This window comes from Petromyzon marinus, chromosome 62 (genome assembly GCF_048934315.1).
Source record: "Petromyzon marinus isolate PM22_M1 ecotype Great Lakes invasive population chromosome 62, UKy_Petmar_22M1.pri1.0, whole genome shotgun sequence".
NCBI classification, from domain to species: domain Eukaryota; kingdom Metazoa; phylum Chordata; class Hyperoartia; order Petromyzontiformes; family Petromyzontidae; genus Petromyzon; species Petromyzon marinus.
The window spans coordinates 1,857,873-1,884,816 of NC_133728.1; the positions used below are offsets into that span (position 1 = coordinate 1,857,873).

Consider the following 26,944-nt stretch of genomic DNA (forward strand, 5'->3'; position numbering starts at 1 on the left):
TATCCCACCTGATGACGGAGGCTTGTGTTGCTTCCTAAACGTCGTGATTTGATTAAATTTATTTATTTTTTTACCTACGTGACTTTACCGAAATATCCAAAGATTGTGAATAATTGCAGTCACGAAAACTTCAAATCTAGAATTAATTTGAAAGTATGTTTTTTATTTATAGATTTTGATTATTATTTCATTACCTTTCACATATGTAGTGGGTTCCACAGAGACGCACACTGCAATTTGGAGGCACCACGTTTATTACACAGCCCAACGTGGCTACTACTTTAACTACACAATCGGTTAACTACACTCCAACCAAGTCACCACGTAACTGGGTCAGAACTGTAACTCGCCTGACCCACGGAACCTAAAATACAACCTAACTGACGGCTGAAGTGACGTAGCACGGTGAGTTCTCTCTCCCAGACAACCACGATCGCTCCGCCCCATCCCTCTTATCCTCTTGAGCGTGGCCTCGCTCCGCCTCCGGCCACGCCCCCTGCTCGGTTTCTCCCGACGGAACCGGGGCCAGCGTCACGTGTCCCTCAAGCCCCCTTTTCGGGCCCCCTTTTCAGGCCCCGTTTTCGGGTCCCCTTTTCGGGCCCCCGTGTCGTTAACGTGCCCTCTCTTTTTCTGCAAAGAGACCATGCCCTCTAGGGCCCGCTTCCCTGCCATGTCTCCACTGGTGCCAAAGAAAGGGACACAATCCACACAGTTACCTGCTCATGAACATAGATGGTGCACACGCCATAGAGACTCTATTTACGTCTCTACACATACATTGCACTCCAGTCGTTTTTTTCTATTGTTTGTCTTAACTTCCTGACCCGCCCTCACAGGACATCTGTTTTCTTCTTCTCTCGTATGGATTAATAGCATCAGATTACAGATGTAATTTTAGATTTGTTATTTCACTCAATTGTCTGTTCGAAAGCAGAGTGGATCTCGTCCGTTCCTCCTTTAAAGGAGCGAAGACAGCAGCGGAGTGTTTACGATGTGGTTGATGGTTTGGAATTCGTGCCCGCACTCGCAGGCTGCCCAATCTTCGATGCGCCATTTGTGCATCAGGTGGCCGCATCGGCCATGCCCAGTCCCCATTCGCTTGATGACCGATCATTGGTAACGTGGAAGGTTGAAACCGGGAGGTTCGACGGTTGGGTCGCTGTGCGAGGTGTTTAATTTTTACGTCAGCCGCAGTCAAGACTTGCTTCCATCTCTTGCCTCCATTTGTATTTGTGGCGTGGAGTGAGGCTGCTGTGATTCAGAAGGGGTGGCGTGATTTTAGGTGAACAGGCGGTGCTGGGTTTATATCCCGATCTATCGGAAGGTGTGGGCTGACGAGAAGTTTTTGATACTCCCGGACGGCCACTGTTTTACGACAAATTTGTGGTGGAGCGATGTGGGGTGAGCACTGGGAGCCACTGGGGGATCGGCATCAACTTCAGCGTACCTGAGATGGTACACATTGCGAGGTTCAGTTGCATGTCAATAATTCGATTGTGAGCACTGCGTCTTCACACAGGTGAGCAATAATATCCCGTTGAATGCGTGAGGGTGAGCGTCGCAGTGCATGGTATTCGGCAATAACAGCCCAAACTTATTTCCCACCAGTTTTTGGATGATGTTTGTGCCGGTTTCTATCTCGTTGCTCAACTGCTTAATATGTTGCCTAAAGTGAGATTTTGATCGAGCACCATGCCAAGGAATATCGGGAGTGCATTTTGGGGGATGGTTTTAGCACAAAACTCGATCTTCAGCGTACTATTTGCCTCTGCGTTGTTGAGATAGAACGCTGAGGATGCTGTCTTGTTTGAGGTTAGCTTAGGTCGCCAGGAGTATAAATAATCCCCAAATTATTTACGTCAGTGTTCAAGATGTCTTGAGTGTCTTTGCTTGACTGGCCAGTGCTAGATCATCTGCGTCAATTAACTTGCTGGTGTACAAAGAAGAAAGATTGGCCTGTAGCTGTGCGGGTCATCATCAGGTTTTTCTGGCTTGAGGAGAGAAATTACTTTTGCTTTTCTCCAAAGTCTTGGTAGCCTGTTGGTGGCGATGATTTTTGAAAGAAAATTCGCCAGCCAGGTTCTTCCTTTGCTGCTGAGGTGTTTTAGGAATTGCGGGTAAAAAACATCTATTCCTGTGGCTTTACCTGTCGCTAGTGCGGCATATATTTCTTCTGGAAGTAAAGCTGCAGACACAGGAGAGTTTTTGTTACTGGTGAAGAGTGTATCTTTGCAGCTTGTTTTACTGGGCGTTCTTGTATTGACTTTCGATTGTTTTTGCATTGTCGAGAAGCTGGGAAGCTATCCTGTTAGCCATCGCCTTAGGAGTCTAGTATTCTGAGGGTGCCGCTCCAAGCTTTCGCAGTAACCCCCATGTTCTGCGGCAGGAGTGCGTGAAGTCAAAAGAATCCATCAACGCTGCCCATTTTGCTTGTCTGGCAGAATATAGCCACTCCAGAAGGGCTGTTACGATCTCTGGGTCACTCGTACTTTGAAGTTCTCGGATAAGCTTTTCACTTTCGGCAGTCCAGCCAGGGGTGTAGGACCCCCAATAGCCCCACAGAATCGCATCCCTAGCGGCTTTCTTCACGAGCATGATGAACTGCTCAACCCTTTCAGGGTTAGTAAGATGTGGTGGATATTCTTTTCCATAGCAGCTTAAAACCAGGCCATTTTACCCATCCGAAGTTCCAGCGTGGTCTTGGTGTGATTGGTTATTACTGGGATTTCATGGCCAACATGGATGACCACGGGCTTGTGCTGGCTGTGTGGGAAGCGAGGCAGGACATTGCATGTGGTGGGCAAAGGCTGAGCCATTCTTAATCTGTAGTTACAAAGCACAGGTCTGAGTTGCATTCCCTATTCCACCATCCAGAGTGGAATTTGCCTTGTTGCTTTGCGTGAAACACGAGGAAAAGGTCTTGTGTAGATGCTCAATCAAGGATTTGTTTGCCTGCCAGTTCATTAACCGGGTAGCCCCACATCGTGTGATGGCTAATGAAGTCGCCTATGTAGATCACGGGATGTTGTACCGCTGGCAATGGTGGTAGGTGCCAGGTTATTGTTGGCAGTTTGTAGAGATTGTATACGACGATATCAGCGATTATTTTACCAATTATGAAGTCGTTGTCTGTCTGAATGACTTCCATTGTGTCTGATGTGATGCGCGATGTAAGTATCCAGATCATCTTTAGCGTGGCCCTTGGAATCAGCAAGGATGTAGCCTGGAATATTCAATCATAGAGAGCTGCTTTCGTCCACGTGTCCCTTAGATAGTAAGGATGTCGATGTTTTCTTGCTGAAGGACCTTTGCGAGGACATCTGTCTTCGCTCGGGATAAGCCCTCAACATTTAGTTGGCATGGACGAACCGAGGGGCCGATGGATCGGCTCATCTGGTCCTGAGGAGGACCTTTGTTGCCAGGCTTGTTATTTCTGCTGTAACCCAGAGGTGGACTGGCGAAATATGGTTTCCTTAGCGATATCATTCACGATTAACTTCCTGTAAACTTCGTTCACACAACAGTGTGGGCCACGAGAAGGTTGACATCACCCACCCCACTGGACATCTGTGAAAAAGAGCTTCATAGCTCATCGGATTTTCCAAGATGAATAATGATTATGATTTTCTATCAGAGTGCATTGGCAGTCTACACATAGCCAGCTTCAAACTGGGTCTGTCTCTGGATTTTTCGAACCCAGGGGTCAGCAACATGCGACTATTTAAGGACTGCTGCTTCGTGACGTTATTAAGGATCACCGTGTCGTATTCACCAAATACATTGCAGCTCTTGAAATAGGGAGTTTTTCTTTGCCAAATTCGAAAAAAAATAGTCTCTGATTGTTATTATTGTTGCCGACCCCTGGCTTAACCAACCGATTAGCACGGTTGGCTCCATACGGTGAGAAAGTAGTTCAATATACAAACATGCATCGAAGGCCTTGCGTTCAATGGGGCGTGCAACAAAGACACTTTCATTTTTTATTTCTATTATGGCGAGAGAAATACTGGAAGGAGAATAACCGTTAGATTATTTATTTAAATTTATAGTCTCGAATTTTCCAGCAGGGCTGTAAAAACGGGCGGCAAGCATCACGACATTTCGATGCTCGTTTTTCAGCGATTGGGAATCGCTGCGGCTGGGAATCACTCCGGCTGGGAATCATCGTGGCTTGCAATCATTCCGGCTCATCGTTGTTTGTGCCAAGCACAGACGGCCGCTTACCGGTTGGTGTGCGGAACCTACTGGAGCGTCCCGGCCATGTTGTCGCTTGTTCCTGCAGATAAACATTAGACATCGATGACAACAATAGCTCGAGCCGATGCGTCCACAGTGAAGCTTAGCGGTGTGCGGGACCGTCATGGTTAATACACTCGCACCTGCCAAGGTATTAAAAATATTGGCGGCCGCTGGATTCGAACTGTGAACCTCTGCAACAGGAAGCAGCGAATTCGCTACCTGCTGGGACACATCGCCGCCCGTAGCATCATTGACGGATGTGCACCGATGGGTGCAGATGTTAACATTGATGACTTTTCTGATATTGTGAACTCTTCTTCTTACTTTAGAAAGCCTTTTTGACCTCCTGTATACCAGGAGGTTGTGGGTTCAATCCCGACCCTGACGCCTGCTGTATATTTAGAGTTTGCGTTCTCTCCATCTCCCCGTGGTTGCGTGCAATTTTTTTCCATGTCCTCCGATTTTTCCTTCCACATTTTAAAATCAACATCACGCGTTTGGAGTTTTTGCCTGCTGTAAATTTCCACGTGACAAGCCACTTCATTTCTGATAGCCAGGTTGCTTCTGAAAAAGAGCTATATAGCTCAGTGGGCCTTACCTGGTAAAATACAATAAATAGGTGGCAACACTGCTTTGGTGACCATCCGGGACCTTTTTCGGGTTCGTTTTTGCTACATTCTGCTTCAAGGAGTTGGCAACACTGGCCCAACCAACCCCTCTTGTCCATGAGCAGTACCATACTCATCACCTCGATCTAAATCAATCATTGGGAACTCACGTTGCTTGAGTCCCCTTCCTCTTGCAAAAGAAAAAGACGGATCCAGCCACTGCAGCCAAAACCAACAGTGGCACAATGACGGCGACAGCTATGACCCAGGGCTCAACACCATCGTCATCTTCACCATTATCACCACCACCACCACCTACAAAAGACACACACATTTGCGGGCAATTGTTAATATTGCCTGAAGGTTAAATTGGGTAATGGTGCAGCCATGCAATTTGCTCGCCCACGCCACTGCTGGCGGAAGCGCCCCCCCCCCCGCCACTTGAGAGCCCCTTCCGGTAAGTACGTTGGCCTAGTCTTCGGTGCCGGTGAGACGTCTTGGTGGACAGGTGGGGAGTACCCACACTTTGCCTCACCGCACGTGATGTTGCCAATCAGTTACCCATTTGTACTGCTGCTGGGTTGACAGAGGTGGGCGGGGATTTAAGGAACTTGCCCCCCTGTTGTTTCAACTGCCGAGCTGGATTGCAAGTCCAAGTGTGGCTCGCCATTACAACATGCCAGCTCCACCTTTTTTTTTATAAATAGCTTAAAACAATGGTATAGACTATTCTCGACTTACGGACACCTGTGCTTACGAACACCCACAGTTGCTGCTTTAAATGTCCACATGATAAGCCACTTCATTGAGCTATCATTTGTGGCCAGGTCGCTTCTGAAAAAGAGCGACATAGCTCATGGTATAATTTAAAAAAAGTTTTTTATTTACTTACGAATACTCGCACCTACGAACCAGCTTCCATGATTTTTTTGAACATTGACTTAAAACGCGACCTCGCATTCGCAAATTAAACCGCAAAACTATTTTATTCAGCAGAGGAATCCTCTGCAAGGTGTAATGAGTCAGCCTTGCATTGGGAGTAAGTGTTTGGCAGGGGCAGATCGCCTATTGAGCTGTATAGCTATTTTTCAGAAGCGACCTTGCCACAAATGATAGCCCGATGAAGTGGCTTATCATGTGGAAATGATAGTAGCCAAATATTCTATCAACGCACACCGATTCTAAATGTGGAGGGAAAAACCGGAGGACCCGTAGAAAACAACCATGGGGAGAGACACACGAAAATTCCAAATATACAGCAGGCATCAAGGGTGGGGATCAAACCCACGACCTCCTGTATACCAGGCAAGGTCGTTAACGTATCCTAGCCATCGTGGCGTCTCTATTTTAAATAGATCCGTGACGTGCGCCACTTTATCTCGTCTGAAGGTTGACACTCGTTCACCTGTGTTTGCTGAGCGGCCTCCCACAGCAGATTGGAGATCCGAGTGTCAAAGTCCACCTTTGAAATAGCCGTTTGTGAGCTGTGGGTTTTACCATCACTTATCAGTTTGCTATGGTTACACATACACACGAGAGGGCTCGTTTAAGCTCACTTTTCTCACACTCGCATCAAAAATATGTCATCTGGCTCAGAGCTCAGAGCTGATCCAGCATTGCTGAGATTGTGGCTTTGAATCCAAGTTTCTATTACCCAGGTTAAGCCTTCACTGCCTCAGAGTCATGACCGCTAGGATCTTGGGTTTGTTTCAGAAATCAATGATTAAACACAATTCTCAAGTGCAGCGAGGTCATTGCCTTAGCCTGGTCACCAATTACTTACATAGGTGGCGTTTTTAGACAAAGATCTCCCATATAGCCTTAACAGGACTGTTGGGGCAAGTGCTGTTAGCGAGCACCTATGAAGGCCAGCACGGCACACGAGAGGGGTGGCCAGCACCATGATGCCTTTGTCTCCCTAGTGGGGATGTTTACACACCACACCAGCTGAGTCGACCTAGGGAAGGCCCAATACCGGTTCAGATAATTAATCATCACTGGTGTCGACCGTGAGCGGGATTCCAACCTGGGTCGCCGGGTTCATACAGTGAGGGAAAAAAGTATTTGATCCCCTGCTGATTTTGTACGTTTGCCCACTGACAAAGAAATTATCGGTCTATAATTTTAATGGTAGGTTTATTTGAACAGTGAGAGACAGAATAACAACAAAATCCAGAAAAACGCATGTCAAAAATGTTATAAATTGATTTGCATTTTAATGAGGGAAATAAGCATTTGACCCCTCTGCAAAACATGACTTAGTACTTAGTGGCAAAACCCTTGTTGGCAATCACAGAGGTCAGACGTTTCTTGTAGTTGGCCACCAGGTTTGCACACATCTCAGGAGGGATTTTGTCCCACTCCTCTTTGCAGATCTTCTCCAAGTCATTAAGGTTTCGAGGCTGACGTTTGGCAACTCGAACCTTCAGCTGCCTCCACAGATTTTCTATGGGATTAAGGTCTGGAGACTGGCTAGACGACTCCAGGACCTTAATGTGCTTCTTCTTGAGCCACTCCTTTGTTGCCTTGGCCGTGTTTTGGGTCATTATCATGCTGGAATACCCATCCACGACCCATTTTCAATGCCCTGGCTGAGGGAAGGAGGTTCTCACCCAAGATGTGACGGTACATGGCCCCGTCCATCGTCCCTTTGATGCGGTGAAGTTGTCCTGTCCCCTTAGCAGATAAACACCCCTAAAGCATAATGTTTCCACCTCCATGTTTGACGGTGGGGATGGTGTTCTTGGGGTCATAGGCAGCATTCCTCCTCCAAACACGGGGAGCTGAGTTGATGCCAAAGAGCTCCATTTTGGTCTCATCTGACCACAACACTTTCACCCAGTTGTCCTCTGAATCATTCAGATGTTCATTGGCAAATTTCAGACGGGCATGTATGTATGCTTTCTTGAGCAGGGGGACCTTGCGGGCGCTGCAGGATTTCAGTCCTTCACGGCGTAGTGTGTTACCAATTGTTTTCTTTGTGACTATGGTCCCAGCTGCCTTGAGATCATTGACAAGATCATCCCGTGTAGTTCTGGGCTGATTCCTCAACGTTCTCATGATCATTGCAACTCCACGAGGTGAGATCTTACATGGAGCCCCAGACCGAGGGAGATGGACAGTTATTTTGTGTTTCTTCCATTTGCGAATATTCGCACCAACTGTTGTCACCTTCTCACCAAGCTGCTTGGCAATGATCTTGTAGCCCATTCCAGCCTTGTGTAGGTCTATAATCTTGTCCCTGACATCCTTGGAGAGCTCTTTTGTCTTGGCCATGGTGGAGAATTTAGAATCTGATTGATTGATTGCTTCTGTGGACACGTTTGCCTTTTATACAGGTAACAAGCTGAGATTAGGAGCACTCCCTTTAAGAGTGTGCTCCTAATCTCAGCTCGTTACCTGTATAAAATATACCTGGGAGCCAGAAATCTTTCTGATTGAGAGGGGGTCAAATACTTATTTCCATCATTAAAATGCAAATCAATTTATAACATTTTTGACATGCATTTTTCTGGATTTTGTTGTTGTTCTTCTGTCTCTCACTGTTCAAATAAACCTACCATTAAAATTATAGACTGATAATTTATTTGTCAGTGGGCAAACGTATAAAATCAGCAGGGGATCAAATACTTTTTTCCCTCACAGTAGCACATAGATTCACATAGAATGAGTTGTGTCTAAACCGGGCTCTTAAGTGCAGTGAGCTGATGGTCTTAGTACAGTCCCCATTGACTTAGGAGATACATATACAGTACTTGCATGAACCTATACAGGGATCAATAACTTACACAATTGATTTGGCTAAATTCTAGTTCTGAGAAAATATATTTTATGGCCGTTCTACAAATATTGCTCTTATTTACACAGGATGGGTGGGAAATTGTTCCCTCTACCATGTGGACCATAGCCCCACTTGAAGAATGTTTTCTGAGCGGTAGCTCTGTGATATCCACTTCCATGTGGGCCATTCTTCAACACGAAGGATTGCACCACTATGCAAGGGATACCAAAGGGTTTATCTCATTATATGACATCGTAAGCACATGTAGGATAAAACGTAGGAATTTTTTTTGTCAAATGTTATTTTAAATGTCAGTTTCTCGTCCATTGAGCCAAACACCTCTTGCTCAATGGTGACCCAGATATAAAAGTACTTTTTTATTCAAATCAATTAAACCTTTAAACAATCAAGATACTTGTAGCTCTGGGTGGGAAGTCAACATCAAGAAAACGTAAACAAAGTAGTTTACATGTTTAAGTGTCGTTCGTTATACACACACACATATACAGCACAGTCAACTATTCCCATATAGCCTCGTTAAGCTACTGGGAGAATTGCTATCAGCGAACACTTATTAAAGCCTCTATGTCACATGAGGCATTGAGGGCGGTTTGACCAGAGCCGCCACGCCCTGCCTACCTTTGTTTCCCAAGGGCTGCGTTTTATTACCCACAGCTTCATGATGAGATCCTGTGGTGAGAATTATAGAAAGGTTCGGATAACATTGGCCACTGATATGGCCCAATGTAGGGAATTTATCTGAGCATGACCCCATCCTACACTAAACTATTGTATTTACCATTTAAAGCTCACTGAGCTATTAGCTCATTTTTTAGAAGCGACCTGGCCACGCGGCCTATCACCACGTGGGAATCTATAGCAGCTAAATAATTTCATAATCAGAATATTTATTATACTGGAGGAATCCGATGAGCTATAAAGCTCTTTTTCACAGATGTACAGTCTGTTAATATTCTTTCAAATTTTCGACGCTTAAAATCTTCGGATCTACGACGCCTAACGAGCTGACATTTTCAACACGGATTCGTCTGTGTAGAAATTAGCAATTGAAAATGTAAAAAAGTGTATGTTGCCAAATAGTTTATTTCCTTCCTTTTTTAAATAGCCATTTGCGCATAGATTACCATCTCTACGTCTGCTACGGTTTACGCGGGGGTTTCGCGCGTGTGTAAGACGCGCGTCTGCAGCGCCGCGTGAGTAATTGGGATGGAGGGTGAGGGCGATCCACCCGCTCGCTGGCGCGTATTTACACAGCGCGTTTACATAGTAAAAATAGCCTTTACGGCGAGGCGTGCACCCAGAGTCCTGCCGCAGCAATCCCCTTTTTCGTGTAGCATTAGTCGTGGTACATCGTGGATTAGGGCAGCCACGGGGAGAGGCGCGTGCATATTCACACGGCTATTTTTAGCGCAAGTCTTTGTGTGCAATGGGCGCCTGCAGGGGCGCGCGTGTGCACGCAGCCACCTCCGCATTAGTAGTGGTGTACGTAGGAGTGTGTGGGATAACTCCGGGCGGTGGTGAGCCAGCCGAGTAGCGATGTCCCTCAAAGAGGACGCTGGCGCGGGGGGGGGGGCGATTACCCGATCAGCGGGGGCGCGGTGAGAGACGGCCGAAGAGGAGGAGGGGGGAATGGAGGGGGTTGACGTCACGCCCCGCACGCTCACGGGGAGGGGGGAGGTGGACGTTGGTCCCCACACCGCCATCACCCGACACAGCCAATTAGTAAGGTTTGTCAGGTAAACAACATGCAAATTTGCACGAAATGGGGGGGGGGGTGATTAATGATTGGCTGTGTCAGGTGGTTGCAGGTTTAATGACACATTAATATATTTACACGATCTTTCCTAAAAAAATCTGATTTATGGCTTCGTAGCGAGCTGCCTAATTACACGATTTTTGTCCCCAGGTAGTAAGTGTTATTTTCTAATTGCTTATGCCTCAAAAGTATTGAAAATGGCAATTATTCCCCTCCAAACAAACTTTGCTTTTGTGACCAGGACTATTATGTGAAGGAGTGACACAAATGCACACGTTTTCTCATTCAAATTTCTAAATATCACTGTCCTGGTCACAAAAAGAAAGTTTGTGGGGAATACTCTCTGGTTCTATTCGGTAAAGTCCCGTAGGTAAAAAATAAAACAACAAAAATCACGACGTTTCGGCACAACACAAGCAGCCTTCATCAGGTGAAGGGATCAAGCTGTCTTGAGGACAACGCTGGAGTGAAACACAGCCACGCTCAGACCGCGACCTTTAAGCTGTGTGTGAGGAAACAAGGTGCCTTGACAAAGGAATTAGCATAAAAGTTAGCATTTGATTGGCCGCCTTAGCATAGAGGTGGTGTACATGTGGGTGCACATGCCGGTTGGCGCGGGGGGGCGTTTACATATTGATGGTGTGAAAAGGGAATTTAAGAGCTGCGAAAGTTTGGGGTTCCACTACTTGAAAAATATACTGTACCATTGAAAATGAGTTTAATGTTTGGTTCGATTTAGAACATCTTTCCAATGGTTGCTTAATTTGAAACCATCTTCTCGGTTGAAATTGTGTCTGTGTTTGTAGATCTGAATTGCCTCGTGAACAAATCTCTGATAAAAACCCGTGGGTTTGCAAAGAACCTTGGTATCGGAGAAAATTATATCGTGATCACCCACAGCGTTGTAACAATGATCAGCTACGGCAGAAGAATTCGTTTTGCCGTGTTTCAAATCTGATTTGTGCTCGCGAATTCGGTCAGAGACATGTCGCTTTGTCTCCCCGATATAGCAATCACCGCAGGTACAACTCAATTTGTAAACCCCGGGGTACTGTAAGTCAGGAATGACATCCGTCACGGATGGGATCAGATCACGAATTCACTGGTCAGGTGGTGTTGGTCCGAAAGGCAATGAGCCCTATGGTATAAAGTTTTGATGAGAGAATTCTTTTGGGCTGGGTGGTGGGAATCAGGTTTCAAGTAGGAATCTGTGTGGGTGGGTTTCCTGTAGACATAATGCTGCAATAAGCCATCAGGTCTCCTCTCAAACAGAACATCTAAGAATGGTAGCTTGCCATCTTTCTCCACTTCCATGGTGAATTTGATGGCGGGATGAGTGGAATTGATGTGGTGTAGGAAAAGGTTCAGAGCTGGGAGGCCATGTGGCCAAATTACGAAAGTGTCATCCACATATCTCTTCCACAGGGAAGGTCTGAGGGTGAAAGTCTGGATGGCGTCTGATTCAAATTTCTCCATGAAAATATTGGCTATCACTGGTGACAAAGGGGATCCCATGGGGGTACCCTCATTTTGTTTGTAGAAGGAGCCATTCCAAGTAAAGTAGGAATTGTTGAGGCAGTGCCTAACCAGTGCAGGTGTTTTGATTTAAAGATTTCGTGACTGCAGTAATTCATATTCTTAGTTTTTTCGGTAAAGTCACGTTGAAGAGAAACAACAAAATAATAAAATATATATAAAACAATAAAATAAAAAAATTCTCACGACGTTTCGATCATAACTCAAACGGTCATCTTCAGGTGTGTTGGTTTGCATAAATTTATTTTTAAACGGCGCATTTATTTATTTATAAAATACGTTAGCGTCACGTGCAGCGATTTGGCAGTTTGCCCAGGACTAGTCCATCTATATTTTGAAAAGAGGAGGGGGGAGACGAAATTTTTTATAATGTATGCTGTCTGAAAGCCACTGTAAGCGTGAACAATCAATTAAGAACTGAAATGGTTTATCAAATCTTTCCAATGATTGCTAAGATAGAATCCATCTTCTCGGTTGAAATTGTCTCTGTGCTTGTATATGTGGATAGCCTCATGAACGAATCTCTCATGGAAGCCAGATGGCTTACAAAGAACCTCTGTCTTGGAAAAGTCAATGGCATGTGAGCCTACTGAATTAGAACAATGATCTGCTACGGCCGAGGTGTTGGTCCTACCGTGTTTAAGGTCTGCTTTATGTTCACGAATGCGGTCCGAGACATGGCGTTTGGTTTCTCCAATGTAACTACTACCACAGAGGCAACTTAGTTTGTAGACACCAGGGTATTGTATGTTCGGAATCACATCTTTTACAGACGGAACCAGATCACGGATTTTATGTAATGTGTTGAAACGGACCTGGATCTTGTGTTTATTCATGATTTTGGAGATCTTTTTTGTGATCCCAGCAATGTAGGGTAAAGTGATGGTTTTGAAAGGCTCCTCAAGAGGGTTCTTCTTCATGGTTTGAGTGATAGCTTTGCGGATTGTATAGTCGGAGTAACCATTAGCCCTAAGAGCTTGGTGTACGTGCTTGAGTTCACTGCTTATGTGTTCCTGGTCGGATATGCATTGGGCTCTATGATACAGAGTCTTGATGAGAGAATTCTTCTGTGATGGATGGTGGTGGGAATCCGGTTTCAGATAAGCATCCGTATGGGTAGCTTTCCTGTAGACAGAGTGGCTCATTGAACCATCAGGTCTCTTTTTAATTAGGACATCCAAAAAAGGTTTCTTGCCATCTATTTCGACTTCCGTGGTAAATCTGATGGCTGGGTGTATGGAATTGATGTGGTCGAAGAATTGGTCTAGAGCAGGCCGGCCATGTGGCCAGATGACAAAAGTGTCATCCACGTACCTCTTCCATAAGGTTGGGCGCAGAGTGGCAGTCTGGATGGCGTCAGTCTCAAATTTCTCCATGAAAATGTTAGCTATAACTGGAGAAAGGGGGGAGCCCATTGGGGTGCCCTCAGTTTGTTTGTAGAAAGTTCCATTCCAAGTGAAGTATGTATTGGTTAAACAGTGTCTCACCAGGGGGGGTACCTCAGTGTTTAGTCCTTGATGAACCAAGTCTTCAATGATTGCAATGGTGTCAGGTACAGGAACCTTGGTGAATAAGGAAACTACATCAAAACTGACAAGCAGGTCGTCTGGGGACAGGGAAATACCCTTTATTGTCGATACCAGGTGAGTAGAATTTTGTACCGCAGAGGTGGTCTTTCCAGTGAAAGGAATGGAACTTTCTACAAACAAACTGAGGGCACCCCAATGGGCTCCCCCCTTTCTCCAGTTACAGCTAACATTTTCATGGAGAAATTTGAGACTGACGCCATCCAGACTGCCACTCTGCGCCCAACCTTATGGAAGAGGTACGTGGATGACACTTTTGTCATCTGGCCACATGGCCGGCCTGCTCTAGACCAATTCTTCGACCACATCAATTCCATACACCCAGCCATCAGATTTACCATGGAAGTCGAAATAGATGGCAAGAAACCTTTTTTGGATGTCCTAATTAAAAAGAGACCTGATGGTTCAATGAGCCACTCTGTCTACAGGAAAGCTACCCATACGGATGCTTATCTGAAACCGGATTCCCACCACCATCCATCACAGAAGAATTCTCTCATCAAGACTCTGTATCATAGAGCCCAATGCATATCCGACCAGGAACACATAAGCAGTGAACTCAAGCACGTACACCAAGCTCTTAGGGCTAATGGTTACTCCGACTATACAATCCGCAAAGCTATCACTCAAACCATGAAGAAGAACCCTCTTGAGGAGCCTTTCAAAACCATCACTTTACCCTACATTGCTGGGATCACAAAAAAGATCTCCAAAATCATGAATAAACACAAGATCCAGGTCCGTTTCAACACATTACATAAAATCCGTGATCTGGTTCCGTCTGTAAAAGATGTGATTCCGGACATACAATACCCTGGTGTCTACAAACTAAGTTGCCTCTGTGGTAGTAGTTACATTGGAGAAACCAAACGCCATGTCTCGGACCGCATTCGTGAACATAAAGCAGACCTTAAACACGGTAGGACCAACACCTCGGCCGTAGCAGATCATTGTTCTAATTCAGTAGGCTCACATGCCATTGACTTTTCCAAGACAGAGGTTCTTTGTAAGCCATCTGGCTTCCATGAGAGATTCGTTCATGAGGCTATCCACATATACAAGCACAGAGACAATTTCAACCGAGAAGATGGATTCTATCTTAGCAATCATTGGAAAGATTTGATAAACCATTTCAGTTCTTAATTGATTGTTCACGCTTACAGTGGCTTTCAGACAGCATACATTATAAAAAATTTCGTCTCCCCCCTCCTCTTTTCAAAATATAAATGGACTAGTCCTGGGCAAACTGCCAAATCGCTGCGCGTGACGCTAACGTATTTTATAAATAAATAAATGCGCCGTTTAAAAATAAATTTATGCAAACCAACACACCTGAAGATGACCGTTTGAGTTATGGTCGAAACGTCGTGAGAATTTTTTTATTGTTTTATATATATATTTTATTATTTTGTTGTTTCTCTTCAACGTGACTTTACCGGAAAAAACTAAGAATATACAGTGCAGGTGTATCGGGGTCTAGTCCATGTTGGACCAAATTTTCAATTATTTCAATGGTATCAGGTACTGGGACCTTGGTGAACAAAGAGACCACATCGAAGCTGACAAGGATATCGTCAGGGGACAGTACAACGTCTTTGACCATAGAGACCAATTGGGCTGAGTTAAGTACTGCTGAGGTGGTCTTGCCAGTGAAAGGCAGCAAGGTATCTGACAGAAAACGGGCTAGTCTATAGGTAGGGGAGTTGATCGTGGATACGATGGGTCATAGTGGGGTGCCTTCTTTATGAATCTTGGGAAGACCATAGAATCTAGGGGGTCTTGCAGCAGAAGGTTTTAGGGAGGGACGTTTAGTTGGGTCAATTAGGGAGGTCGAACTTGTGATGATCTTGTTGGTTTTTATCGCTAGGCTATTGGTAGGGTCATTTTTATTTTTTGAGTAACTTCCATCGTTGGGCAGATTCTGGATTTTGTTGTTGTATGAATCTTTATCCATAATTACAGTAGTGTTGCCTTTATCGACTGAGATGATGACTATATCACTTCTGTTTTTTAAATTCGCGAGTTCAGAGTGTTCATTTTTGCTGATGTTACTAATGGGTTTCTTAGCATTCTTAAGAATAGTGGCTATTTCAGCTCTCGCAATGTCTGCTTGGATGTGTCCTACGCCTTTGAGGGCTACATCGACCTGAGAGATGATATCATCTACTGGTATGTGTTTTGGGGTTACAGCAAAATTCAGTCCCCTAGCCAGAACTGTTTTCAGATTGTCCGAAATCGGGGTGCTACTCTGATTAATGACGATTTTGTTAACGTCTTTTCATTTTGTTATATGTGGAACTGGGTTCTTCTTTGATAGGTGGTTGAATTTAGAAATCAGGTTAGCTTTACATTTGACTGACAGTGAATCAGCAGAAGAAGCAGTCATGTTGTCTACGTGATACCAATCAGAAGGTGATATTTTTTGTGTTAACATTAAATGAGCTTGTAGGAGAGTCCTGTCTAAAGTATCGAGTTCAAATCGGAGTAGCCTTATCCTCTCTGAGATTAAAGATAGGCTGGCCTTAAACAGAATCTGTTTAGAATTCGGAGAAGATACAGCAGCAGAAGTGAGTGTGAAAGCGATGGGTATTACCTTGTGATCGCGGGATCTTTTGAGGAAGGTCAGCGTCTCGATGAGCTGTGACTTCTTGTCCCGTTGTCTGTTAAAAGCTCTAACAGTCGGCCAATCAAATGCTAAATTCTATGCTAATTCCTTTGTCAAGGCACCTTGTTTCCTCACACACAGCTTAAAGGTCGCGGTCTGAGCGTGGCTGTGTTTCACTCCAGCGCTGTGCTCGAGACAGCCTGATCCCTTCACCTGATGAAGGCTGCTTGTGTTGTGGCCGAAACGTCGTGATTTTTGTTGTTTTGTTTTTTACCTACGTGACTTTACCGAATAGAACCAAAGAGTATGGATCCTTGCAGTCACGAAAGCTTTAAATCTAGAATATGTGGAGAATAGCCATTTTCTGTACTTTTGAGGCATAAGCAATTAGGAAATAACATTACCCAGGACAAAAAACATAATACATTTGTGACACAGTGTTATTAATGGAGTGGATTATTCACTTTGATTTTGTGTCCTGGTCACAAAAACAAAGTTTGTGGGTAATAATAGCCATTTTCTGTACTTTTGAGTCATAAGCAATTAGAAAATAACTCTTACTACCCAGGAACACGTTTTGTTGTTGTTACACAGTGTTTTATATATATATACGAGTGTTAATAACTTATTTATTTTGATTAATCCAACTCGAATCAATCGATATAGCAGAGTTGGAAGATGATAATAGTGTTTTGGTGTTGAAAATCGAGGATGTTTTTGTAATAGTTGAAAACATTTGCCATCATTGCGTTGTGCTGTTCATTAGGACGGCACAAAATGGCTGACTTAGAGCTTGATTTTAACATTTAGCTAACGGGGTGAGCAGAATAGGTGTTTTGCAGAGGTTTCGTTGCATAGGAAAGAATAATAGTTTTTATGTTTATCGTCAGTAAAATATGACGTATATAATTTACATATTCATATAATTCGATGTGATTTTTATTTATTTATTATACGAGTAAGTATTTGTTCGTTTAAGTAGTATTATCAGGAACTAGGAAATTTAGAAGGTATTACAGATATTTTGGGTAGATGTTTGTACTTTAAATGTTATTTGATATGATAAGCGGCTGTATCATTATTGAGATTTGAGCAGACTTCATGCTGAGAGATTGAGCTGCGCTATAACATGGAGGGTCTTTATTATTACTAGAGCAGATATGCTGTTGCCCTTCTGAAGAACACTTGTAAATTAAGTTTTTCTGTTTCACAAAGCCGTGGTGCTTAACCGTGGTGGAGTCGCACACTTCTCCGCAGGACAGAACACAACGCGGATTACCTACTGTTTAATACAGAGGCTTTCGCGAACAATATTCATAAAATAGGTTTTCGGGTTAGATTATGTAAATATAAATGCATCGTTAAACACCCAACACAGCCAATTAGTAATGTGTGTCATGTAAACAGAACATGCCAATTCGTTACTGATGTAGAGTAGTAGTTAGTGACGTCATGTCACGCTTGCCCTCCGGTACGATGACGTCACGTATGGTGACGTCATGGACAGGGGCGGGACGGTGACATCATGTCCCCCTGGGATATTTAGGTTGGGACCGGTGACGTGTTCGAGGTCGTTGCGGGGAGCCAGGGACGTGTGATGTTGGGAGTTGGGACCCAGGGTAGGGGGAAATTAGCACCAGGCTAGAGTAGCCTGTGGGTGTGCTAGGGACCTCCCCAGTACCCTTCCCCTGGGGGAGCGATGGGACCCAGGGTAGGGGGAAATTAGCACCAGGCTAGGGTAGCCTGCGGGTGTGCTAGGGACCTCCCCAGTACCCTTCCCCTGGGGGAACGATGGGACCCAGGGTAGGGGGAAATTAGCACCAGGCCAGAGTAGCCTGGGGGTGTGCTAGGGACTTCCCCAGTACCCTTCCCCTGGGGTGTGGAGTGTAGGCAGTGAGCGTGCAGTACACGGAGTCGTGTATGAAGAAAAGTCCTTAATAAAACAACTGGCGCAAGCCCCTATATGAAGATCTGCCTCCGAGTCATCATTTACGCCTCAACACTAGTACAGCACACCGGTGTGTTGGAGAGCCAAACCATATCATTTACAATCTGAGTACGTTTCACCAGCAATTACAACTAGCTTCATCAGGCGATACAGCCAAATTTGTAGATAAACCCTGTTTCGTTCCTTAAATGGAGGGATAGATGTGATGACGTCACTTGTGAGCCCTTCACGTGTGACGGAGGAAATTAATGTTTGCATATAAGTTACAATGGGTGTCCATTTCTGGTTGGGTTATTCATATGGTAATCAACGTACATTATGCAAGCACATTATGCATATGTATTATTCTTGTACCTCCTGTCGTTTGTGTGCAATACAGGTAATTGCATACAGGTGTAGTGACATAGAATCGGTCACTTGGCAGCATAGCGCTTGCTGCTGGGAGGGAAGGGGATCTGCAGTCACAACAGCCCTGACTGACAGCAGGTCACGTGATAGACCAGAGAGAGGGATGTAGGGGAAAGGTTACAGAAGGGGCACGTGAAGGGAAGCCCGGGAACCCGCTAGTAGGTTCCAGAAAAGGGGCGTGGCCGGGGCAGAGTGAGGCAATGCTGGGAGGATAAAAGGGGGCCCCGGGGCTGTCATTTGGAGTGTGATCCTGTCTTGCTGCTGGAGTCTTCGTTGCCTTCTCTGTATTCACCTTCTCGGCATCGTCAGTCAGGCAGTCTGCCAGCTGTCCTGACTGGGAGCTGTAGTTACTAAGTGTGAACTGTTAAGGCTGTTAGTAAACAGAGTGCCTCTACTCTTAGTATCTATGAGTCAGTCACTACACAGGTAACCCCCAATTGATGTATAGTGATCTGTATAGGCATGCATTTAAATTGCAGCGTTTCTTGTTTAACATGTTTAATTTCACTTCTCAGACCTATCACCATCTGACAGTTTCTTATCTCGATGTATGAGCATCTTGATAAGAGCGGATTTCTGTATAGAGTGATGGTGTGATTCTGCATTCAGATAGGCATCATTGTGCATTTTCTTTCGGTAAAAGCTTTGTATTATTTTACCATTTTGACCGCGTCCGAGCAGAATATCCAGAAATGGGAGAGTTTTGTCAACTTACACTTCCATGGTAAACTGGATAGATGGGTTTTGCGAGTTGAGATGATTTAGAGATTCGTTCAGTGTATCTTTGCCGTGTGGCCAAACCACCAATGTGTCATCTTCACATCAAAACCAACTCTAAAATTGAATGGTTACAATGATGCACAAATCAAAAGGACAGTGAATGCCAAACCTAAATTAAATAACAAGAGCATTAAAACTGACCAAGTAATTAAAACTATCCAAATATTGTACATTGCGGGAGCAACTGATAAACTAGCCAGATGTTTTTGAAAAACAAAACATCCGAGTCAGATTTGGCACGGTATATAAAATACAGAAATTTATATCTGGTACAAAAGATGTATTACCGAAGATATCAACAGAAGGTGTGTCCATAATAAAGGTTGTTGGGTTATATCGCGTTTATTTATAAATGTGTCGTAACCCTCCACCACCCGACACGGCCAATCAGCAAAAAAAGTGTCACGTTGACAAAAGACAAATAAGAAGGTGTGTACCGGATTAATCGCACTTGTGGCAAATGCTATGTTGGGCAAACAGGACGAATGATCCCAAATACAACTGTCAGCAGTGGCAGAACATGCGTGCCAACAAGGACACAATTGATTTTGATAATGTTGTAGTTCTGTGCAAAACTAGTTACTACTGGCCAAGACCAATTACAGAATCTATCGAAATTGAGAGAAATATAAATAATTGTAACCGTTCAGATAGCTGCAGACTTAGTGCTGATTGGAAGCAAATCATCAAATAATACATTGTTTAAATGCATGCCTATACTGGTCGCCATACTACAATAGGGATTACCTTTGGTACGGATATTTTAGTACACACAATCGACAGGAAGTACAAGAACAGTGGGCTTGCATAATTAGCATTCATAATGTATGTTGATTAATTAACATATAAATAACCCAAACGGTAATGAATACCCATAGTCATATATGTATTCATTATTCCCCCCCCCCCCACTTCGCTCAAGAAGAGCGCATATGTTTTGTCATCACATCTACCCCTCTATTTAAGAAACTAAACAGGAGGTCTCCACAAATCTGGCTGTCGCCTGATGAAGCTGGTTGTAATTACTGGTGAAACGTCATACTCAGATTGAAAATGCTGTGGCTTGGCGCTCTAACACACCGGTGTGCTGTACTAGTAACGAATTGGCACGTTCTGTTTACGTGACAAACCTTACTAATTTGCTGTGTTGACTGGTGGCGGTTTTAACGACACATTTATATATAACTCATTGGTTTTTTCGGTAAAGTCACGTATGTAGAAATACAATAAAATTATATAAAAACAAAAAACAATCACGACGTTTCGATCACAACGCAAGTGATCTTCATCAGGTGTCAAGAACAAATCACGGAGGTAAATACAACAAAAAGATGAGAGACGAGAATTCAACAAACCTGAAAAAAACATTATGTGAAGCACATCCAGTCAGGCCAACAACACAGTTAGACACTTCCTGGCGGACCACGAATTTCAGAAGAGTGTTACATTTCGTGTTCAACCTTTGGATTGCACATACCAGCATAGATAGAATGAAAAATACGAGGTACACGGTCAGTAAAAATACATAAACAAGTCCACCAAGAGGTAAGGAGGGAGGAAAGACGGACAGGGAGGCAGAGAGAGAGGGGGGGGGGGGGGTCGGAGGGATGAACAGAAGCTTAAATAGGAAATACGGTTGGAGGGGGGGAGGGGCCAGAGCGAGAGCGGCAGCTCAAACACGCACATCTTACACATACAAAACGGCAGCTCAAAAAAGGACCACCTATTGTAAATACAAAACGGCAGCTCAAAAAATGGCCACCTCTTGTAAATACAAAACGGCAGCTCAAAAAAGGGCACATCTTACACATAATTACAACGGTAACTTCCCCGTAGAAGTGTGATAATAAAGTATTAAAGCTTTCGTGACTGCATAAAATTACTCATTGGTTTTTTAAGTAAAGTCACGTATGTAGAAATACAATTAAATTATATTAAAACAAAAAACAATCACGACGTTTCGATCACAACGCAAGCGATCTTCATCAGGTGTCAAGAACAAATCACGGAGGTAAATACAACAAAAAGATGAGAGACGAGAATTCAACAAACCTGAAAAAACATTATGTGAAGCACATCCAGTCAGGCCAACAACACAGTTAGACGCTTCCTGGCGGACCACGAATTTCAGAAGAGTGTTAAATTTCGTGTTCAACCTTTGGATTGCACATACCAGCATAGATAGAATGAAAAATACGAGGTACACGCAGTCACGAAAGCTTTAATTCTTTATTATCACACTTCTACGGGGAAGTTACCGTTGTAATTATATGTAAGATGTGCCCTTTTTGAGCTGCCGTTTTGTATTTACAAGAGGTGGTCATTTTTTGAGCTGCCGTTTTGTATGTGTAAGATGTGCGTGTTTGAGCTGCCGCTCTTGGTCTGGCCCCTCCCCCCCTCCAACAGTATTTCCTATTTAAGCTTCTGTTCCTCCCTCCGACCCCCCCTCTCTCTCTGCCTCCGTGTCCATCTTTCCTCCCTCCTTACCTCTTGGTGGACTTGTTTATGTATTTCTACTGACCGTGTACCTCGTATTTTTCATTCTATCTATGGTGGTATGTGCAATCCAAAGGTTGAACAAGAAATTTAACACTCTTCTGAAATTCGTGGTCCGCCAGGAAGTGTCTAACTGTGTTGTTGGCCTGACTGGATGTGCTTCACATAATGTTTTTTCAGGTTTGTTGAATTCTCGTCTCTCATCTTTTTGTTGTATTTACCTCCGTGATTTGTTCTTGACACCTGATGAAGATCGCTTGCGTTGTGATCGAAACGTCGTGATTGTTTTTTGTTTTAATATAATTTAATTGTATTTCTACATACGTGACTTTACTGAAAAAACCAATGAGTAATTTTATGCAGTCACGAAAGCTTTAATACTTTATTACATTTACATATTTTCGCGATCTAACCCAAAATAAACTGTATTATGAAAAGTCTGGATAGTTTATCAGTTACTACTGCAATGTACGGTCTTTTAATAGTTTTAATTACTTGGTCAGTTTCAAACTCTCAAGTTATTTTATTTGGTTTTGGCATTCTGTGCCCTGTTTATTTGTGCATCATTGTAACCGTTCAATTGCAACGCTGCTTTAACATGTTTAATTTAGCTTCTCAGACTATCACCATCTGACACTTTCTTAGCCCGATGTATGAGCATCTTAATGAGAGAGGGTTTCTGTGCGGGGTGATGGTGTAACTCTTCATTCAGAAAGGCATCAGTGTGTTTTTTTTATATCGGTAAATGCTGTGTTATTTTACTATTTCAGCCGTGCCCGAGCAGAATATCCAGAAATCGGAGAGTTCTGTCAACTTACACTTCCATAGTGAACTAGATGGGCGGGTTTGCAAGTTGAGATGATTTAGAAATTCGTTAAGTGTATATTTGCCGTGTGGTCAGACCACCAGTGTGTCATCCACATATCTAAACCAAGCAAAGGGTTTTAGTGTGCTTGAAGCTATTGCTTTTGCTTAAAAAAATTCCACGTATAAATTTTCAATCACAGGAGACAAATGAGAGCCCAATGCTGCTCCTTCCTTTTGTTTATAGAAATCATCTTTCCACAAGAAATAGGTGTTCATAAGACGGTGTTCAGCTAGTCGTGGGATATCTTTGGCAAAACCAGTGTTCGTTTCCAGAGTATCGAGTAATTTAATTTACTTGTTGACCGGAACTCTGGTGAACAAAGAAGTCACATCAAAACGTACAAAATTTTCATTAAGGTTGAGCTTAATATCTTGAATTATATTTAAGAGATGTTCTGAGTTTTTAAAGCCCAAAAATGTGCATTGTATGTATAAAAGCTCTCAATGCATGATGCGAAACCACAGGTTCAAAAGAATTGAACGTGTGGCCATTTTGTCTCGAATACGTTTTTTGAGAGCCTTTGTACATGCAACACAGTGCTCCGTGTGTGTTTGTTTTGTTAAATCTTTTTTGCTTTTCTGGCCTGCCGTAATGCTTGTTATTGGTTCTCATGATTTAAAGACTTCACAACTAATAAAAAACAAACCATCCTCTAATTGCATTTCACAGTTGCGAGCTTTTTCCGCCCATCTGTCTTTAAAATGTGGCTACTGTTTTAAAAAGGGTGACATCAATTTTTGGGCAGCAATTCGTTTTTTTGGTTATCAACGCATCTTTTGTAACAGTGGGGGCCCAGTGGGAAGTCAAAAAAGGAAAGCAGCTGCTGATGTATCTGCGCTGATACCTGGTGTTGTGGCTGCCATGGGCGTAGTGGATGTAGTTGTTGTAGTAGCGGTGGTTGTAGCAGCGGTGGTTGTACCTGACCGGATGGTAATGATAACCACCGCCTCGCCCCAGCCCACAGAGTTATTGGCCCAGCAGGAGAACGACCCAGAGTCTGACTCCACTAGCGGCCGCTCAAAGGACAGGGAGTTGCCACTCACAACCGTCCCGTTGGGCAGGGGACCGTCTTGCCTACGAGCAACCACAACACAGGGAGCACGACACACTGTCAGCATCGTGTGATTACACTGCTGCAAAAGCTGCGAAGAGAAATGTAATTAGATGTACAGTATGTATGTTGAACTTCTTTTGGACCGTATAGGTAGCCAAACGTGGTAATCTGAGGTGCGGGACAAGGAGAACAAACTAAACACAAGCAGTTCTAAAGAAATTAGTTTTCAATCTAGCAGTATGGCAAAACATGTTGCATAACAGCCACGGAATAGGGGGTGGAAGAACTACATCTAGTAACTGTTTGAGAAAGGGCTGTAACAATGGCAACTACAGTCACCTCGCGTTTTATGCGCGTTTATGTAACGCGATTGTGAAATAGCGAAATGTAATTAGATGTACAGTATGTATGTTGAACTTCTTTTGGACCGTATAGGTAGCCAAACGTGGTAATCTGAGGTGCGGGACAAGGAGAACAAACTAAACACAAGCAGTTCTAAAGAAATTAGTTTTCAATCTAGCAGTATGGCAAAACATGTTGCATAACAGCCACGGAATAGGGGGTGGAATAACTACATCTAGTAACTGTTTGAGAAAGGGCTGTAACAATGGCAACTACAGTCACCTCGCGTTTTATGCGCGTTTATGTAACGCGATTGTGAAATAGCGCGTTTGATTAATTTACACTTATTCTAGTTTTTCGCATACTATCATTGAAATGACGTGCTCTACCGGGTTGGCTATGGTGTACGGGACACGCTTGCGAGCTCATCGTTAGTCAGGCAGCAAAGTTCAGTAGCAATGCTGCCTGAGGTGCAGCAGTATGACAACCACAAGCATGAGAAGCGGCAACAGCATCTCATTCTCGCGTGCTATTTTGAAGATCTTGTCGACGTGAACTTTTCCTGGTGCACACATTCGAACACGCCATCATCTTCATTACCCCCCTCTCTCTCTCCAGTAATCCCACCAATTATCTCCACTCCTCCCCTCCACAAGCCCCAGTTACGCCGCCACATTCAAACATCTCACTACGTGTACACATTTTTTTGTTTAACTTTATTCTTTTTTAATTTAAATAGGATGTCACTATCTGTAATACATGTATGGTAGTATTGCCAATATAATGTATGGTAACCGGTGAAATATGTGGATGTGAGAATGGGATTCGATAGTCTGCTCTATCCTTAACTCCAACCGATTTTGAGTTACACGCCATAAAACAAGAGGTAGCTGTATTGACAGTTTCTTGTGGTCGCTTACCTGTCCCACAGGTAGTGCATGATGTTAGGGTTCGCGTCTGCTTCACAAGTCAACGAGGCTGCTTCCTTATCCACGTACCAATCGCCATCATAGCCAGCGATACTCACACTTGGTTTGTCTGCGAATGGAGGCACATGCACGAGTCCATACACGTTGCCCTGGTCGCATTCACGAGCAAACTGCGGTTATAAAAGTGGCGAAAAATCAAATGAGGGATATTCAGGACGAAAAATAAACTAATTTTGATGAACTCTTATCAGAGGCAACTGTAGATTTCACAAAAACGTAGCCAGGGGGTTATCCACTGCTACAGGGCGTTACATCATTACTCCAATGTATCCGCGTTTTTTTCGTCAACAAACACCTCACGTCCCAAAGATCTGAGGGCAGGGGGCAGGCATGGTGCAGCGCACTCATCACAGTGTCACTCTCCAACATTATCACGGTCATTGTTACTCTTGCATGATGTACGTATGTACTGTCTGTTGAACTTCTTTCTCACCCTACATAGCCAACCGTGCTAATCTGAGATGCGGAGGAAAAGACAACAGACTAAACACAAACATCTATTCGAAATAAATTAGTTTTCAATCTATAATAAGAAGGTGGAATGTTTAGAATTGACTCAGGGATGCCAGTGGAGATGACCACCAATCTAAGCTCATTCAAACACATTCCTGCGGAGGGAGCTGGTAGGAACGTTGGGTTGCTTGGTCAATGGACAGGGTCAACGGCGGCGTGGTGTATTTCGCAAATATGCCCGACTGTGAGGGCGGGCACAAGCCGGAGTGAGTAGGTTAAACGTTGCGTTTTATAAGGGCACCACGGGGTGACCAGCTCCTCCCCCAGCCAGCCCCACCCCTCCCACCCCCCACCCAGCCCCACCCTCCCCACCCAGCCCCTCCACACCCTCCCCACCCAGCCCCTCCCCACCCTCCCCTCTCCACCCAGCCCCACCCCTCCCATTTTTGCATGCACGACGGACAGACGGACACAATAATTCCCTGTGGACTGGTTGAACCAGGAGGTTCCTTCCAGTAACAAAACGCGACAACCAGACTTTCTGACATTCATTTATAATGCCCACCACTCACAATGGATGTCGAGGGTGGTTGAGAGCTCTACTAGAGGTGGCTCCAGGGCCGGGTGCTCCACCCCGCAGGTGAGGGTCCGCCCCTGGCTCTCGTGCGTGGGATCCATCCGGTACTCGCTCCTCACCGTCACCTTGCCGTCCAGCTCCGTCTCTGTGGTCTCATTGGAGCTGCCCTGATCGAGGCCACTCCAGGTGATGGTGGCTGCGGGTTGTCCTTGCCGAGCAACGCACGTGGCCACGATCACCTGCCCCATGCCCTCGACCAAATGGGATGGGTTCAACTCCAGGGAGACGTTCGGGGGAACTGGGGCACAGAGACACAGAAACACAGAGACGGTTAAATAACAGTTAAGCGCTGCCCTCTAATGTGTGGAGCAAAGGTCACTTAAAGTAGCCTGATCTCTAAGAAGGGACACAATAACTGTGGGAGATACAAACTGATTCTTAAAAACTATATTATGGATCACCTTAGCCAGAGATGCCACGCCCCAATAGTACAGAAAGACCGATGGACAAATGGATTACTGAATCTATCTGTGTGGAACTTTGAGCATTATCCCCTTGTATGTGTGGGTATTCCCCAGGTACTCTGGCTTCCTCCCACACAAATACAAACACTCACTACGGGAAATGGCCAAGCATGCCTGCACAGGACCCTCCCTAAACAGACGCCTAAGAATGAAAGAGACTTTTCTGGGTAAATAATGGGCATTGTTACTCTTGCATGATATACTCGTGTAAGTTGAACGTCTTTCGCACCATATGTAGCAAACCGTGATAATTGGAGGTGCGAGGGAAGGACAACAAACTAAATACAAAAGCAATTCTAAATAAATTATTTTTCAATCTATATTAACGTGGAATGTTTAAAATGGACTCATGGCTGCCAATGGAGACGACCAC

General features: G+C 44.3%; 1 protein-coding gene across 3 annotated transcripts in view; it reads right to left on the minus strand.

Annotated features, from left to right (window-relative positions):
* LOC116955835 (nectin-1-like) overlaps positions 1 to 26,944 on the minus strand; it is a 49,128-nt gene that overhangs the window by 17,550 nt on the left and 4,634 nt on the right. For 2 of the 3 annotated variants that reach the window (XM_076053630.1, XM_076053629.1), the window contains exons 4-8: positions 26,043 to 26,345; positions 24,949 to 25,066; positions 23,477 to 23,706; positions 5,018 to 5,162; positions 4,225 to 4,276 (exon numbers count right to left, since the gene is read on the minus strand). In XM_076053630.1, coding sequence (XP_075909745.1) covers positions 4,225 to 4,276; positions 5,018 to 5,162; positions 23,477 to 23,706; positions 24,949 to 25,066; positions 26,043 to 26,345 — 848 coding nt within the window. The remainder of the gene's footprint in view (positions 1 to 4,224; positions 4,277 to 5,017; positions 5,163 to 23,476; positions 23,707 to 24,948; positions 25,067 to 26,042; positions 26,346 to 26,944) is intronic. The other variant, XM_076053631.1, reaches the window with a different exon arrangement.